The sequence below is a fragment of the Phascolarctos cinereus genome, unplaced genomic scaffold (assembly GCF_003287225.1).
Source record: "Phascolarctos cinereus isolate Bilbo 61053 unplaced genomic scaffold, phaCin_HiC Scaffold_5;HRSCAF=322, whole genome shotgun sequence".
NCBI classification, from domain to species: domain Eukaryota; kingdom Metazoa; phylum Chordata; class Mammalia; order Diprotodontia; family Phascolarctidae; genus Phascolarctos; species Phascolarctos cinereus.
In genome coordinates, this window is record NW_027555958.1 from 431,921,158 (window position 1) to 431,939,340 (window position 18,183).

At 35.5% G+C, this 18,183-nt stretch overlaps 1 protein-coding gene across 14 annotated transcripts in view; it reads left to right on the forward strand.

The window, feature by feature from the left end:
* ADGRL2 (adhesion G protein-coupled receptor L2) overlaps window positions 1-18,183 on the forward strand; it is a 229,873-nt gene that overhangs the window by 207,785 nt on the left and 3,905 nt on the right. For 6 of the 14 annotated variants that reach the window (XM_078156538.1, XM_020988664.2, XM_078156540.1 and 3 more), the window contains 5 exons: window positions 8,231-8,322; window positions 10,221-10,389; window positions 13,475-13,603; window positions 14,100-14,196; window positions 16,389-16,517. In XM_078156538.1, coding sequence (XP_078012664.1) covers window positions 8,231-8,322; window positions 10,221-10,389; window positions 13,475-13,603; window positions 14,100-14,196; window positions 16,389-16,517 — 616 coding nt within the window. Of the gene's footprint in view, window positions 1-8,230; window positions 8,323-9,199; window positions 9,245-10,220; window positions 10,390-13,474; window positions 13,604-14,099; window positions 14,197-16,303; window positions 16,349-16,388; window positions 16,518-16,774; window positions 16,857-18,183 lie in introns of all 14 variants that reach the window. The other 8 variants (XM_020988671.2, XM_078156542.1, XM_020988673.2 and 5 more) reach the window with 4 other exon arrangements.

Below are 18,183 nucleotides of genomic sequence, written 5' to 3' on the forward strand. Positions count from 1 at the left end.
CTTAATTCTCATGCCTTCGCTCTGTTGATTATGTCCATTTTATCCTGTTTGTGTGGTTTGTACATAGTTTTTTGCATGTTGACTCCACCATCAGAATGTGAACTCCTTGAACAGAAACTTGAAATTTGTGCAGAAGTGTGTCTTTTGCCCTTCTCTGTTTCCCCAGCACTTAGCACAGTATCTGGCACACAGTAGGTGATTAATAAATATTTTTTGACCAACTTAACTGACTAAAAAGACTCATCCTGATTTCTAAGAAAAATTCCTCATTTTAATTGTTAGCATTTTCCTGAAGTTAAATGCTACCTTCAGAGATATTCATTCAGATCTGCTCTTTTAAACACTATTCTTATTTAATCCATTTCTTTTTTCTTTGTATGTCAGATTGTCTTATTTTTCACATCTTTTCAGATTGTGGGAATATTCTTCTTCACTTTCTAGTTTTTCTTGTTCTATGAAGACAAGAATGATGCACGATATCCTGTTTGATTGGGCTTTTACAAAATGCCATTATCCTTGCCAGATTTTGTACTCAATGCTTCTTCAAGAACCATAAAATCATGGAGTTTGAGTTATAGTCAGCCTTAGTGATCATTTAGTTAACATTCCATCTTTATGTAATAGATGATGAAAATTAAGGCTGGTTTTTTTTCCAACCAAACTTTGGTTTAAATCAGAAATGTTTCACTGTATCTCCTTAAAAGAACTAATCTTGTTTCTAGAGGTGTTTCATATGTCTAGCATATAGAAAATATACTCGAGAGTATTTTGCCATTGGGATCACCAAATTACCATTGCCTCTCAACAAATAAGCCCTTTATATTTAAGCTTTTTGAAGGCGGGGTCTGTTTTTTCTTTTGTCTCTTATATCCCTAGTACGTAGCACAATGTCCTTCACATTGTCGGTGTATAAGAAATGTAGGTGGGTTTTGTGTGTGTGTGTGTGTGTGTGTGTGTGTGTGTGTGTAGTATATATAGTATAGTCAGTATGTAATAAATGCCAATTAGATAGGATTGAAATGGAAATATTCAGATCATTAAGTAGCAAGAAAACATTTCCATCCACCTAGAAGGAATCCAGGGGAAATTATCATTCTACTCTGTACAGTATGGCAGGGAATGTATAGCAGGGAACATTTGAGGAACCTGAAAAGAAGAATGCAAGAAACAATCCGGAGTTGTGTTTCAGCTTAGCTTCCTGAGCTTATCATATGTGGAATGCTAGGGCATCCTGGCAGTTGGGAAACCTGTCAGCAGTCACAGATGAAGTGGCCTTTTCTAAAATAGCATCTGTTTCTTTAGGTCATAGCAGCTCTTCCTGCAATCCAAAGGAGTTAGATCTATAAGTGCATGCATACATTTTGCTCATTTTCTGTTCCATTCCAAGGCACCTACAATCTTTAGCTCCTACCCCCCCCTTTTTTTTTGATGAGGCAATCGGGGTTAAGTGACTTGCCCAGGGACACACAGCTAGTAAGTGTCAAGTGTCTGAGGGCGAATTTGAACTCAGGTCCTCCTGACTCCAAAGCCACAGCTCTATCCACGGTGCCATCTAGCTGCCGCTCTCCTACCCATTCTTTAAAGTTTAGTTCAAATGCTATCTCTTCCATTAAGCTTTACTCAATTTTTCCTTAAGGTGAGTATGCACCAAAGTAGTTTCCTTACATTTCACCGTATTTGCTATTCAAAAATAATAATGATAATAAGAGCTTCTCTTTAAACAATGATTTAAAGTTTGCAAAGTGCCTTAACTATAACCTGCTAAAGATCTTAGCAGGTCGGGGTCTTCCATGGCATCTGGGGCCATCTCTAGTCATCTGATGTGTATCTGGCCATTGGATCCAGATGGCTCTGGAGGAGAAAGTGAGGTTAGCGACTTTGCACAGCCCTTCCTCACTTAAATCCAATTCACTTGCAAGTCATGGCATCACCTTCCTGATGTCATGGTCCTCTTCAAGAGCAAAGGACAAACACCATCACCACCACCATGTACTGCACATAGGAGTTCATTGTCATGGAAACTGTCAAGTGAGGAAACTCCCTCTGCCAATACCAGTTGGTACCTTCTCTGAAATTTGCAGTCTTAAGTGTTTCCTAAAGCACTGAGAGGTCAGCACAGATTTGTTCAGGCAGAGCCATCCGGCATGTGTCAGAGGTGAGATTTCAACCCAAGACTTCCTGGCTTGGAGGCCAGTTCTTTATCCAATTCACAAGGCTACTTCTTTCATTTAGTTCTTACAACAATGCTGGGAGGTAGGTGCTATTATGTTCCCTGTTTTACAGATGAGGAAAGGAAACTGAGGTTGATACATGATAAGTGACTTGCCCAAGGTCACATCCCTAGTAAATTTCTGAGGCAAGATTTGAACTCTGGTCTTCCTGACCTCAAATCCTTTGTTCTTCTTTCTAATATAAAATACTGCTGGACTGATTCTTCTTTTTGTGCACCTCTACTCAAAACCCTTTTTCCTTTAGTCTCCTTGAAGCAGGCTTTCCTTGTCTCTCTTTTTTACCCTCTTCCTTAACAATTTTAATCAGTATCATCGCTTTAACAATCATCCATAAGATGGTTATTTTCAAGAGAATACCTTGTAGTCCTTCAAATGCTATATACATGTTATTGTTTGTATTTTGCATATCTAAGTGTCTACTCTTAAGGTATCTCCTGAGTTCTATCCCACCAGTGCCTCACTTGAGTATGTCAACAGGCTAGCTTTTTATCTCTACCCATAATCCTGTCCTTATTCTAACCTCTCTGTTTCTGCAACTGATAATACTAATTAACCCAGTCTCCCAAGTATGAAACCTTGGGGCTATCTCTGACTGTACTGTTGCTTCTCACATCTAATTAAGTCAGGTGTTGGCCATGATAGTCAAGAAAAGTCTGGTCAAAGGGACCACTGAGATCCCTTCCAACTTAAACCTTCTGTGATGCTTTGATAGTGCTAAAATCTTTTCTGTTTGTCCTTTCCTTCTTTTTCCCAGAGCCTCTTCCCAGGATGGGCCTTCCTTACTTGGTCCAATTTAATACTCTTCTAAGAGAGTGTCTCACCTTCCCTTTTCTCCATCCAACTTTCTATAGTATTGCCAGACTGATTTTTCCTATGTAGAGGTAGAACTAGTCATGTCATGCCATGCCTTTTCTCTGTCAACTCTAAATTGCCTATTAAGTAAAATTATCTCTCCTTTGATGGACTTTCAAAGCCTTCAACAATATAGCAATACCTTATCTTCATAGCCTTCTCTCACACTGCTCCTTTCCAGCTAGGTGATGCAGTGACTTGAATGTTGGGCTTGGAATCAGGAAAACTTGTATTCCATTCCTTCCTCAGACACTCAAGCCCTCCCTTTTCTTCCCTTTCCTCATCTTTAAAATGGGAAGACTAATAGTACCTACTTCACAGAATTGTTGTGAGGATCAAATGAGACATTTGTATAGAGCATTTCATAAACCTTAGAGAACTATATAAGTGCTAGCTGTTATTATTAATCCACCTCCTTGACTCCCTTTTTGAAATCACTACTTTCTTTTTCCATTTTGAATTCATACCTGCCCTTGAAAGCCTGATTCAAATGTTACCTCTCTATGAAGCCACATCTGATCTGGTTTTTTTTGTAAAGATCTTTCCATCTTCTCACTACTTGTAATAATAGTAGTTATTTTATAGCACCTTAGGGTTTCCAAAGGCCTTTGCGTATTCTAACCCATGAATGATATACATGTTTATTTTGTGTTACGTTTATTTCTATAACATCTCTCTCCCTATTAGATCATACACTCCACAAAGGCAAGGACTGTGTTTATTAATCCTGTGAACCTTGGTAACCATTTTTGTGGCCTCTTTCTCTTGTCCAGTGCCCACTGAGCTCTGCCGTACTATTTACATAATGAGTATTTAACTAAAAATGAATAAACATCAGTTTTTAACTGTGAATATAAAGAATAATTCACCTATCAGTGCCTCTTATTTATATTTCAAGTCCCACCTTCATGTTAATCATATTTATTGGATTATTTAGCTAAAATTAACTAAATTCAGCTTATATCTCTCAGCTAATTTTTGATTTACTGCTTTAATTTTTGCCTGCCTGAGAAAATCTTGGCCTACAGTTCTAAATGTCCTATGAACATATCAGATAATGCACATCTCAGCTTTCTAAGTCTTAATGTGGTTTTATCTACTTGAAATCTTATCCGTTGTGGGCAGAATCTCCTCTTCCACCGAGACATACACATTAATATGTGTAGATAAGGATGTAGATAAATATATCAAATCTGCCTAAGACTTGTTTCCCAACTTTAACCCGTCTCCTTTTTCTTTGGAACCTTCTCTTCGTCACTTGCCATCATCTTTGTGTTTCTACAATGCTCAGATTATGTTTTTCTGTTAATAAGAGCTAGTTTAGGAAATTGTTTTCCTCATATCATACACCAAAAGGGGCAGAGATCAGACAGATGAAAGAAAGCACTGTAGAGGACAGTAATGTTTCACTTTTCCAGTGGAGACATTGAAGATGCCCTCAGGCATCTTGATTTTTAAAATTTTTTTTTTCCCTTTGGTGCTGCAGTGGAAAGATTACCGCTTCTAGTTAAAGTCAAAAGACTCAGCTTCAAACCCCACCTCTGATATTTAGCACCTGTAAGCAAATCACTTCACCTCCCTTAGTTTCCTCAGCAGTAAGACGAGGTTAGCATAGATGGCCTCTGGAAGCCCCTCCCATCTTTAAATCTGTGGTCTTCATGAGGAAATCCCTGACTTATGCCTTCTTGCTTTTAAAACTAATTTTCCAAACTTGGAATGATCTTAGCTCCTTCAGTCAGTTCAATATTCACCATGTAGTTTTCAAGCACTTGTTAATACATACAAGGACTATACAAGAGAGCAAAGGAAAACCTTGTTTAGTTTTCTTGACCCGTCTGTAGCAGCCTCCTTGAGCTCCAATGTGGTTTGCAATTTCATAGAGTTAGATTTTAGTTCCTTATTTCCATTTTCCTGCAGCTTATTTTCTTTCTTTTTTTTTTTAATAACTTTTCCTGTAACTGTGAGGAAACTAGAGGGACAGAATCAGGAAAATCTGAGTTTGAATCTTGCCTCAGATGCTCAATAGCTATTTGACCTTCGGCAAGCAAGTCAATTAACTACTCTCTGCCTCAGTTTCCCCACCTGAAAAATGAGAATAATAATGACACCTACTTCTTAGGTTGTTGAGAGGATTAAATGAGATGACCCATATAAAGCTCTTTGCAAGCCCTAAAGCAATATATAAATGCTAACCATTAATAATAATTTTCCCTAAGTCATTTTTCCATGTTTTTGTATTGATGTCCACTTCTTCTCCAAGGTCTATACATTTCCTAGACTGCCTAATATCTAAAAATGTTGAAGACGGAAACAAAGCTGTCTATTTTCTGTAAGATAAAAACTAAAATTATTATGCCAGTGATGCAAAGTTTCTTTCATATATTTATGGCTCAGAAATCTTTGAATAGTAGCATTCCAATTAATAGGCACCATGGTGAACCTACAAGTTGCAGGAAAACCTGGGGAAAGACATCAGAAGAGCTTGGGATGTCTGCAGCCAGAGACAGACTGTCTGAACTCTTTGGACCAAATTTGAAAGGCTTGGGACATGTTGGCATATATTTACTATAGCTATGAAAACCAGAAATATGGAACATATGGGTCAGCAGATAAAATAATATCCTTATTATCTAATGGGTAGGGTTATCCCCCCCTACCCCAAGAACTTCTTAAATCATCTTCTTAGTTACTTTTATCTCATTCTTGATCGTGATGGATAATCTAAGGTATTAGTACAATGCCATAAGGCACAAGTCTTAAATTCCTATTTGCCTTATGTGACTATAAGGAAATTTTAGATTAAAATTAAAAAAAACTGCGACTCAGGTTACATTTGGGGATATGATGCTAGAAGTATAATCTCTCAGCTGTTAAACTCTCAGAAATCGCACACGTTCGTTTTTAACCTCTCTGGGGATGGCTTTCCGAAAAGGAGTTCAGAGGAATAAATATTTTAACAAAGCTGCTTTCAGAATAATCCAGTAATAAGGTTGCTGATTTTTTTTTCATTTTTTGGCATGAATAAATATCTAAGGAATTAATTTAACAAAGAAAAACTTTATTTAAGAACCTCTTTTGTCTTCAAGTAATTAACAGTGGATGGAATGCTGTCTGCAGACATATGCAAACTATTCCCATTAACCTCATTTTCTCTCTTCAGAGGGACTTCTCTATCTAGGGGCAGTACAGTGGCGCATTTGTTAGAAAGCTAGGGAGTTGAAGGTGGGGGTACGTGGAATGCTCTTGTGGTTATAACGTTTACGCTGTTCCAGAATTAATCACTGGATCTGTAGAATTTAGAGTATTGACTTTATCTCAGTTTATTTAATCACAAAATGTTATAGTAATGTAGGCTTTTTTACATGTCGTTATTGTGAAGATTATATGTCTAAATGTTATTAACATGAATAGTTGCCTTTAGCTTGATATATAATCTGACTTAGGTACTTAATCTTATTTCAAAACCATTTATAAATGTCAAGTTGAATGTGAATGTATGTGTTCATATTCTTCAATTCAATATGTGTATATGCATATATGTGTATGTATATATATATATATATATATATATACATGTATGTATGTATAATGAGCATAATTGAGCAATTCTTTCTATACATATGCATTATAGTGGATAGATGTGACTCATGGAGTCAGGAAGATATGAGTTCAGATTCAGCCTCTGACACATGTTAACTATGTGACTGTGAGCAAATCACTTAACCTTGGAGGTATCACAACTAACTCTAATACTATAAGTTAAAGAAGAATTGCTGATCTCCATTAATGGAATGCATTTTCATTTTCATGATAATAGTACACAGGACCCAAGTTCTCAACCTTTCATCCTACCCAGCCCTCTGGTCATGTGTGTGTGTGTGAGAATTATATTCAGGGTTTCAATGTTAGACTTATTAACTTCCACTTGGGAACTGAAGTCTTCCTTTCCTAGGCAGGAGAAATCATTTATCAATTAAAAATATCTCTTTGCTCTCTTGTATCAATTTTTTTGTAGGAACAGCCAGCAAAGCCTGAAAAGTCACCCAACTTCTGTTTTTGTTTATAAAATGGTGAATAATATTTTCATCACCTACTTTGCATAGTCATTCTTAGCATAATACCACTTGGTAAACATGAAAGTGGTATGTACAGCTTTTTAAGGTTTACAAAGGACTGTCTAAAATAAAAGAAAAAAGATGTCCCCTCACTTTTCTGTCCAGACTCTTTCCTCACCCTCATCCACCTCTAAGAATCCCTAGCTCCATTCAAAACTCAACTCAAATGCTACTTCCTACTTTGAAGCCTTGCCTGACCTGTCTAGCAGCTAGTTTCCCTGCTGCTGGTTAATTACCTTGTGTGTCTTTGGTATATAGTAGTATAATTGAATGTAAACTTCTTTGGAGTAAGGACCAATTCACTTTTTCTTGGACTGTCCTAACATGATACTTGGCACTGCTGTAGTTGCTTAATAAACTAGCTTGGTTTATGGAATTGAGTTATTCTCAATGTTCTTGTTTGATAAACTTTTATTTCTCAGTGTTAAGAGCAGTGTTCTGACAAAGTAATTGGTCAGGGTCTTAATAAATATTTTTTTACTTTAAACAATGTATGTAATTATATATTACATTATATAGTAATTATTATATTACATATATAAATGTGTGTCTACTGGGCTACATGACCATCTTGCTTATTCAGTATATGTGTATTTATTTATATATATATATATATATATATATATATATATATATATATATACACACACACATATGTGTATATATTTGCATATATGATTATATACATATATGTATGTGTACACAAAGTGAACTCTTCCTCTTGGAATAGGATAATAAGCTCATTAAGGGTGGGGTGGTTTTTTTTTTTGACCTTGTATCATGATAGGGATTTAATAAATGCTCATTGATTAATTGACAAATGGACATATGCAGTCCAGTTGTTGAAATGCACAGATTCATCACAGTACAAGTGCTATAAAATTGAACTGATCATACCCTAAGTATATGTGGTATATTTGATCTCTCCATTTGCTTCACTTCATCCAGCCCCCTGAATATATCTGCCAGATCTTCATTATTCAGCCCCTCAATTTGGAATAGACTTAATTTCATTCTTATCTGTTTTGACAGCTGAATCTTATCTTCTTGCTGATCACTTTGTGCAAAATGGTGAAGCACTCCAACACTTTGAAACCCGACTCTAGCAGGTTGGAAAACATTAAGTAAGTGTTCTGTGTTTAAGTTGGAATACAAGTGATAAACTCGTGATGACTGGAGGAAGTAATCCGGCACTAGGAACATGGAGCTTTATATCCTAAAAGCAATAGATGTGAATAAGACTCAAACCTTATGGGTCTGCTTGGGTTACACTGTTGCTGTGTCACGGGCATTGGGCAAAATTAGATAATAATTTCCTACCCTGAGCTAGAGCCAAGAGAAAAAAAAAATTTTTTTCCAGTGGCTCCGTGGAAATTCCATAGCACTGTGGTAATTTCATTTGCATTTAAAATGCAGTTCAAAATGATGTTCCTGTTTGCATGGCTGATATGATTATGTAGAGTTTGTTTTGTTAAATGACTTTTTGATTTAAGGATTCTAAGCAGTTTCCCCTCCTAATCCTGTTCTCCTAAGAGAATTGTCTCTATTACTATTGTTAACTTGAAGATTATCTGTTGTTTTCATGCTAATTAAACAAATGTTTACTTTATCTCAATGCTGAATTAAAAAAAAAAGCAATATCCCTCTCAAAGAGAAGGGGGGGGAACAGTATTATGTAATTAACAAGAAATTGATAGCTTTTGCTTCATTAAATCATCTTATAGAAGCATTTGAAGAATATTATTTCAAATGGGAGGCTTTTTTATTTAAAGTCTGTGAAGGTATAACTCAAGTTGAATATCAGGGTTATGGAAAAGACTCATTTTTTAAAAATGTTTTTTTAAAATGGCAGATCTATAGTAAGGGTAACATTTACAACTTAGATGTCTCAGATAGGTTAGTATCAGCTTCATTGCATGTTGCATGGTAAGAGAGAGAGCTAATCTTTAGCATCTCTCTCTTTTCTTCCTTTTCCTCTTTCTGTCTTCTCATCCACACCAGTAATTACCGTGTTTGTGATGGCTACTATAATACGGACTTACCTGGGTAAGGTAGAACCCTACATTAACAAATTTATGGCATGAATTATATTTTTGCAAACTCGGTCAATATCATGAATTGCCCTTAATTTAATAATTAGTTTGGAAATGATCTAATTTGCTATAGTATTTTTTAACTATTATATGCCTTTATTTTTTTAAACTGCTTGCCTCTGCATTTTGAATTTCTTAATTTGACTGATTTATATAAATATATAAATGCTTTCTTATTAATTTCTATTTCAATTCTGTCTAATAATTTTGTTTCTCTTTTCTGCTTATAATGCTTTCTAGCTATGAAGATAATAAGCCATTTATCAAGTAAGATCATTAGTTAGCAATGGAATGCACTGACTTAAAATTCCCCTCATTCCGTCCTGTTCTCTATAATTCCGTTCTCCTCAAACTATTCATGATGAAATCTCTCTAAAATATTTTATTTTGTGGTCTTTCTCATTTTTTTTCTTTTTTGGTCACATTTCAGCCAGGCTTCCTCATGCTATAGATCTAAACCCAGGGTTCATCTGAGCTTAGCTGATCAGAGCCCCCAGTTTAGAAGCTAGGCCTTTTATCTGCCATATAACCTCTCTCTGTCCGTGTTACATTATTCAGTGTCCTCTGAAAGCACCACAGAGAAAACATTACAGGGCTAAGTGAAATCAAAGAATTCCTTTTACTAAAGTTGCATTTAAAAAAAAAACAATTAGGTCATTTGGGGGTTGTTTTCATACCTTTGTGTTTAAAATACTTTTGACATCTTGTTCATTCTGGAAATTATGAAAAAGCCAAAACTGCTGATGCGGCTCTCACGGGAGGCTGAAGCTCTTAATCACTGAAAGGTTAAAACCAAAGACTTGTTGAATTTGAATGTGAACATAGAGAAAGTCAACTGCAACTACTGAAATTAATGTAAATATTCAGCTGTCCACTGGGTGTTTGCTGCCAGGCCTATTTGAAAAAAAAAATACGTTCTCTTCTTTCAGGTCCTGGGTCCTTGGCGCTTTTGCCCTTCTGTGTCTTCTTGGCCTCACCTGGTCCTTTGGTCTGCTTTTCATCAATGAGGAGACCGTTGTGATGGCTTATCTCTTCACCGTATTTAATGCCTTCCAGGGAGTGTTCATTTTCATCTTTCATTGCGCCCTTCAGAAGAAAGTAAGTGATGGGAAAATGCAGGAAAGCTCTCATTACATGGCTATTCCACTATGGGAGGGAAGGAGTAGATATGAGGTAAAATTTAAGTTAAGGTACAGTAATATTTGTGAACTAAAATGTTTTCCTCACATTTTATTATTGTTAAAAGTACATAAATATTTGGGAAATTTATGTGTCTTACATATAAAGTAACATTATGAACCAAGAAATGTTGAAGGCAAGTGTTAACCTGAAATACATCAACTTGTTTAGTTTCAATATTTTGTCGACTGTTTCAACATAATTGATTTTCATTGAGAGCTCATGGATTTTATGTGTTTAAAAACATCCTAAGAAAGATTCTGAGGACTTTACTAGCCTGCCAGATGGGTCCATGACATAACAAAAGTCAAAAACCCTTGCTTGATGGGAAGCAGAAAGAAAAGGCTGTACTTTTCTAAAGTAGGGTAATTCAGAGACCCAGACGAGAAACGGTATTTGTCAAGAGAGGAGGGAACTTCAGGAAAGACACCAACAGTTTAAAAGCGCCAGATGTGCAAATCAAGTCATTATTTAGTGGTGTGTCTTGACTACTTATACAGGCCCAGAAAACCAATGGTATCCCACTTCTTCACATCTTACTTTGTGCTGATTTCATGTTAAGTGGAGTCAGCAAAAATGATTCAAAAATACAGTCAGGGAAGAAAAACCTTAATCTGTGGCGAGGAGATGTAAACCTGCAAGAATAGGCAAGCTGTTATTTAAGGTTTAAAAGTTTCCCTGTCTTTCCTTGCCTATCACCCTGTCTCTGTCTGCATAACTAATGCAGTCTTTTTATTCTGTTATTACTAGTTGGTCACTAAATTGAACAGAGAAATAGAATTGTGAAAGTGAAAACTATTATATTTTCAGTCCTGACAAGACGATAGTGTTGTTACTTCCATCACTTTTGAACAAGCTATAATTTAGAGCTAATGACAGTGGAATGTACAATGCTGACAGATAATGTACATTCACAACAATATAGACATTAGGTAAAACCAACCTTGGAGGTTATTATTTGGGCAAAATACCATTGTGATGGCTATTGTCTTGGTTAGAAAGCAGTTTTGAGCAGTTAATACCTATTAATGCTCTGAAATTCTTCTTGAAGTGTCCTAGGTGATAAAATAACACAAAACTTTAAGCCATTAGGTTTTCCACAAGTTTAGCCTTGGCATGATTAACTTTGGTTTTTTAGGAGCTTTCTCTAAAAATCAGAGATCAAAATACGTGGCCTATCTTCTCATAGCCACACTCTCCTTTTGTGCCAGATGTCTTCTGTTCATATGCCTAGTGCAAGACCTGACAGGAAACTCCATTTCTGGGTCATGGAACCCTTCTTTCGCTGTTCTTTGGTATAAGTATGGTGCCAAAGTTTTGTTGATACAATGAGTAAAATACTTTATATTGTTTTCAAAGAAAAATGTGAGAGGTATATAAACAAAACTTATCAATGCATAATGAGTTTTTGGAACATTATTTCTACAATCTATCACAAAATTTACCCATAAGTCTTTTTTTTTTAATTTCAGCACTCCTACATGTATGGTTTCTTATGAATCTGCTATAAAGTGATTCTATGAGACCCATAGTTCTTATTGGTTTGATGACTTAAAATCAAACGTCACAGGTATTGATAATAATAAGTACAATTAAATGTAACTAAGAGTAGAAAGACAAGAGGTCAGTACTTTAATAATATTTCTCCATGAGATTTTAATTAACAGTGCTGAAAGTTTTAGACATGATGAAGATAACCTTGTGAATAAAAGGAATGGTTTTTTTTTTGTTTTTACATCTTGTTAACTTAGTTCATTCTCCTTCTTTGTGAAGTCATTTAAAAACCAACTATTAAGAACTTTCTGTGTCCTGTGCTTGGAAGTCATACTGTTGTTTAACACTGAAATATATGACTCCCCAAAACTGGTTCTGATTTACCATACCACATACATTCAGGTGCTGTTTTGACAGTGATTTCTCTTTAAATTCCTTGCCCACAATTCCAGGTGTGGCCACTTAAATCACCAATGGATATAGACTTTTTGTAATAAAGTTTAGCATAAACTTCACTGTGCAGCCTAATGACTTTCTGATCAGTTCATTCATGCAGGCTTTAGGGGAGTAGAGAGATTATATTGTAACTCCCTTTACATGAATATATAGTACATTAATAGGTTTGTTGTTGTTATTGCGTGCTAGTGAAGAGAATGGGCATCTTCCCATTTCTGCACTAGATGTTAAAGCTGGTAATATCAAAAAGTGAGAAAAGCACTCCAGTCAAATTAATGGCAAATGTACCGACCCACATGCCATCTTTATTCTTTGCAGAGTAGTTTTATCATTAAAAAGAGGTGGTTACCTGAAAAACTCTGCAAATGCCCAAAGTATAGAGCAAAGGGGTTTATTTGTTGACCTGAAGTAGAACAATCTAAAGATTGTGAAGGTTTAAATGACTGAATTACTGGTTGTTTGAATGGATCTGAAAAAGGGAGACCCTAAGTTTGAATTAGCGAGGAGTTTTCTTAGTATGTAATAAATAACAAGTAATTATGGAAATTTGATAGTATGGTCCACTTTTGCAAAGAAATTTTTTTTAAGACAATAATAACTAGATTAGTAAACGGAGCTGCTGACTGTTTATTAGGTTAGCTGGTATGAAGGCTATATTAGCATGTTAGATATAGTTAATTTTCTTAACAGTTGTGTGTTTTCCTAAAGTGCTTTTCTATGCTCTATCATCTTGTAGAAAATCAAATTATTTTGTATTTATGTTATTAAATATATTTGTGTACTGTCTCCCCCATTATGATGTAAGCTCCTTGAGGAAAGGGACTCTTAAAAAAATCAACTCTAACTTGTACATATCTAGTTTTTTGCATGTTATCTCCCCATTTAGAATGTAATCTCCTTGAGGGCGGGGACTGTTTTTTTTTTTGTTTTGCTTTGTTTTTCATTTACTTGTATCCCTTGCATTTATCCCAGTGTCTGGCACCTAGTAAATATTTAGTAAATGTTTATTCACAGACTGACACTTAGATCAATTTTGCCATTTATTCAACCGCAGGTACGCAAGGAGTATGGCAAGTGCTTTCGACATTCATATTGCTGTGGTGGACTACCAACCGAGAGTCCCCACAGTTCAGTGAAGGCATCAACCACGAGAACTAGCGCCCGATATTCCTCTGGCACACAGGTAACAAAGTGTTTGACAGCATCTTTTAATTAACCTTATTTATAGAAAGCCTACTGAGACATGTTCTGTTCAAATGCACTAATTGTCTTCTCATTATAATGATCTAGATGGCAAATACTTCCGTGTTTTTTTTCCCCTGTTACGTTTTGGTTGTGTGTACATTTTAAATATTTATTTAAGGTTTTCTTTTTTAAAGTTTTTCCTTATACAAACACCAGTTTCCTATTATTATGACAGTAAGCTATGACAAAATAAACTGCAGTGTCTTTTATCCATTTGGAAACCAGTAGCTTGAGGTCCTCACAACATACAAGCATATACCTTCTTAAATTTGAACTCAGAAGCAACATAGATGTTCAACAGTGGCAACAGATAACCCCCAAGGATCAGGATGAGGGAAAAACCAGTGTGTGTTCCTAGTGGGGCTATGCTCAAGCAAACAATCTGCATGGAACCTAAAATATAATATCTCTGTCTTCTTGCTTTCTATCAACAGAGTCGTATAAGAAGGATGTGGAATGACACTGTGAGAAAACAGTCAGAATCTTCCTTTATCTCAGGTGACATCAATAGCACTTCAACACTTAATCAAGGTCAGTTACTAGTAACAGTTTGGATTTGGAGTTAGTGCAATTTGGTAGTATTTGTCAGCTTCAAAGAATCTTGGAGGAAAGTTGTAAACAATATTTTTTTTTCCTCTGAAGACGGCAATGTTCATGTTTCATAAGATGTAAAAATCCTGCTCAGTCACCTTATCTCACTACTTGAGGTTCATTTATCCCATTTGATGGAAAGTACACTTAAATAACTTCCATCAATAATTTAAATCGGAAGCAAGAGGATAATTCCTGACTGTTAAAAACATATTAATGAGACCAGTGCTGAAACAAATAAATCATTGAGAACATAAGTTCAAATGACGTTTTTCCAGTGAAATCAAATAACATCCTCTCTAACCAAGAGACATTTATCAAAGTTTTCCTCCTAAAATGTTGATGTAATTAACATAATTACTATTCCCACTAAACAATGTCAACTTTTACAATGACAATTCTGATTAGTGAAGTTCTTATTATTTGAACATTTCTTTCAAAAAACAAAACTTAAATGTTAACAATGGAGCTGCAGTAAATCCTGCCTGATATGAAATAAAATTAAAATACGTGAGACAGTACATGAAAATATTTTTTTTTCTGTTTGAGTTGGTATTTCTGCATTCGTCTGGATTGCAACTTTAGGAAATTATGGCATAAATCAATCTAATTGTTACTTAAATTAAGCCACTATCAAATAAGATTAGCATAATCTGTCAATAAAGGAATTCTCTACTGAACTCTAAACATTTCTCCTATCTAGAATAAAATAATTCCAGTAGGATAAAAGCATAAATATTTAAAATATAATATCTTTTTTGCTTTTGCCTGAATGAAAGCCTAATAAATTTAAATTTAGCATGAAAATTCAGATGACATTTTCACTCTCTTTGGACGTGTAAAATATCCAGGTAATACCAATTTTGCTGCAGTACAGTGCATCTGAAAACAACCTGAGTTGTATTTTATCTTAATGAGGTGCCCAAACTAATGTGTTCAAGAAGGGGCATGAATGTAATTTTTGTCACCATTCTATCAAGTCTCTCCATTAATCTTTGGGGGAGGGGGAGGGGGCAGAGGGATAGTCATACCTTGAGGACCAAGGCCAACTGGAGGTCAGTTGTGGTTTTAAGCTAAATGTTAATGTTAGCTGTGTTAAAATCATGTGACAGAAAGTACTAGAAAGTTTGTAAATGTTGAATTAAACTGAGTAGGATGTACGTTTATTATGCTTGCTAATGTTTAATCAGTCAAAGTAGCTATCTTAAAGGGAATGAGGTATTCAAGTATTTATTTTTGGAAAAAAAAATGTCAGCATGAGCCTCCTAGCCTGATTGCGTATGTGGGAATGGTCTAATCCATCCAAATAGAAGCATTGAGGTTTGTTTCTCTGCATGTGTGCTTGGGCTTATACTAAGAGAGGCTTTTTGCAGAGTATGTCTTTCCCTCTACTTGTTGGTATAAATTAGTTTTCCTCTTCCCTTTTGCCTGAGTTTGTATTAACACAGATGTTTTCATAGGGGATAAACCCCACACCTGTAAATTCATAAAGTTTGAAATTCCCCATTCAGGGCCCTCAGTGGTTAAAGTTTTTAATATGAAGCAGTAACGTCTTGAAACATAGCGTTGATACCTCTGTATTCAGTTGCCATTCTTGTTTATCTGGGGCTTTGTTTGAATTAGTAAATGTCATCTTCTGTGGGTGTTTACTTTGGGGATTTAGAAAGCACCTGTGGATTACCAGCAAAGCGACCCTCTCCCTTTCTCCTTCAAATTACTAGTTCAAATACAATCAGGAAGTCCCAGAAGAATGTCATTTGACAACTTAAGCCACAGAGATGTGGCACAGTATGTACACCACACTTGAAGTTAGTGAGGCCAGGCCTAGATTCAAGATCTAGTTAACACTTAGTTGATTTTTGACTATAAGCGAGTCACTTAAAACTACCTCAACTCTGTTTCTTCAACTGTTAATGGAGTACCCAAATGCCTCTAGCATCTAGAACCTGCCCCTGGGGTTGTTGTTAAATGAGCTAATGTGTGTGAAACACTTTGCCAACTTCAAAGTGCTATATAAATAAACGTTGGTTGTTATTTATTAATACAGAAAATGCTTTAATGAAGCTGTCTGGCCAAAATAAGAGGACTGATGGTTTGTTTTTTGTTTTTTTTTTTCTGTTTCTTTGCTTTAGGGATGACTGGCAATTACCTACTAACAAACCCTCTTCTTCGACCCCACGGCACTAACAATCCCTATAACACATTGCTCGCTGAAACAGTTGTATGTAATGCCCCTTCTGCTCCTGTATTTAACTCACCAGGTGTGCTTATACTTACTGAATAAAACTAGTTGGTATTTTTTTTTTTGCTCCTAAACAAAAACTTCCTTTCTTGCTATTTTTTCCCCCTTTCTGAGCTAGAAGCTCAAGTTTTCATATCCTTAGAATGCATTCTGAATTTTTCAGTCTTGAGAAACATTATGGTATTGCCTGTGCCAGGCTTCCAAAACTGCACTATATTATAGTAATGCCTGAGACATAGGAATATTTACCAATCCTTATCCATGTTTTTAACGCAGGTGGCATAAATCTTAATATACTATTACAGGACTGACATCACATGGTCCGAGAGCCCATCTTCAAGATATATATCACTTAGAGGTATCATGTCTATGTAATATAAGGTTCAGTTGACTCTAAAGCTTGCTGAGAAAAATCTGCTGATAGAGCTGAATAGATGATAAAGGCAATTTGGATGCCAACGTGTGGGAAACCACATCTGGCATTGAGGATAAACAAACTATAGTATAGTGCAGCTTTATGTTAGTTTTGTTGTTAACTGTTTTGTTCATGTTGAAGTTATTGTTGTTTTCCTTAGGAAAACTTTTTTGGTTTTTTTGCTGAAAATTAATATTAGAACAGTTTAGATATAATTGGGGTGGAGGTGGTGGGGTTGTCACTAACTCACTTTCTATTATTACTGTATTTTCCAGTAAAAGTTTTTTTCTAACTTGCAGAATAAGCCATAACTTTAATGTATCTGTTTAGTCAGGATTTTGTTGAAAGTTACAGTAGAATTGCCACTAGCATAATGTAATCTTGATTCAAGCTTAATATTTGCGGATGTAGAAAACACAAAACTTTGTTTCCATTTTTTTCTTTCAAGTCGCTTTTTAACTTAACTGCAGTTTCTATTTTCATTCTCTTGTTTTCTTACCTTTCCTTACGCTTTCCTCTAGCAACCTACAGAGAGACAAGTATGGGAGTAAAACTTAACTTTGCCTATCAAATGTAAATTTTTTCAGCATGATTTTTAATGGGCACAATTAAAACATTACTAGCAGTCATGAAGTAGACTCAGCGGGCAAGTGGTTCACAATTTGCAACTAAAAATGATCCCAAATCCAAACAGTACTACTGTACTGTACTGCCTTTTTCTTAATAATAAAAGGTCTGTAGCAAATGCTGATGATAATTGAGGATATTCAATGCTGAAATAATTTGCTGCTTAAAACTGAAGTACCGCCAAGCAAAAAAAATGCTTAATAATTTACTTATCATTTCTGCATTCCCACAGTAATCTTGCTACAGGCTATGGAAAAGACTTCAAGTGAATTACCTGAACTCTGGCAGAAAATGTTGCCTCTTCAAAACCAGTCAAAATGTGCTTAAATCTGCAGTATATCATAGAAAACACCTCCTGTATGATCCAGCTTAATAGTGTATCTGTTTAGCAGAGATGAAAAGAAAAAAAAAGTATGAAAAGAAAAGGCCTCCCTAGAGGAAATGAATACTATTATGTGGTCCATGTGTCACTCATCATTTATGAATGCCACATGCTTTGGTAAATCTTTTCAGGAAAAATTAATTTGAAGGGTATGTGAATTTTCAGAACTATGGAAATCTCCTAATCAGAACTGAAAATGAGCAGTTTGGCTCCTTGCTCTCACCTTGATTGATTTATTATATATGGATCATGCAATTATGT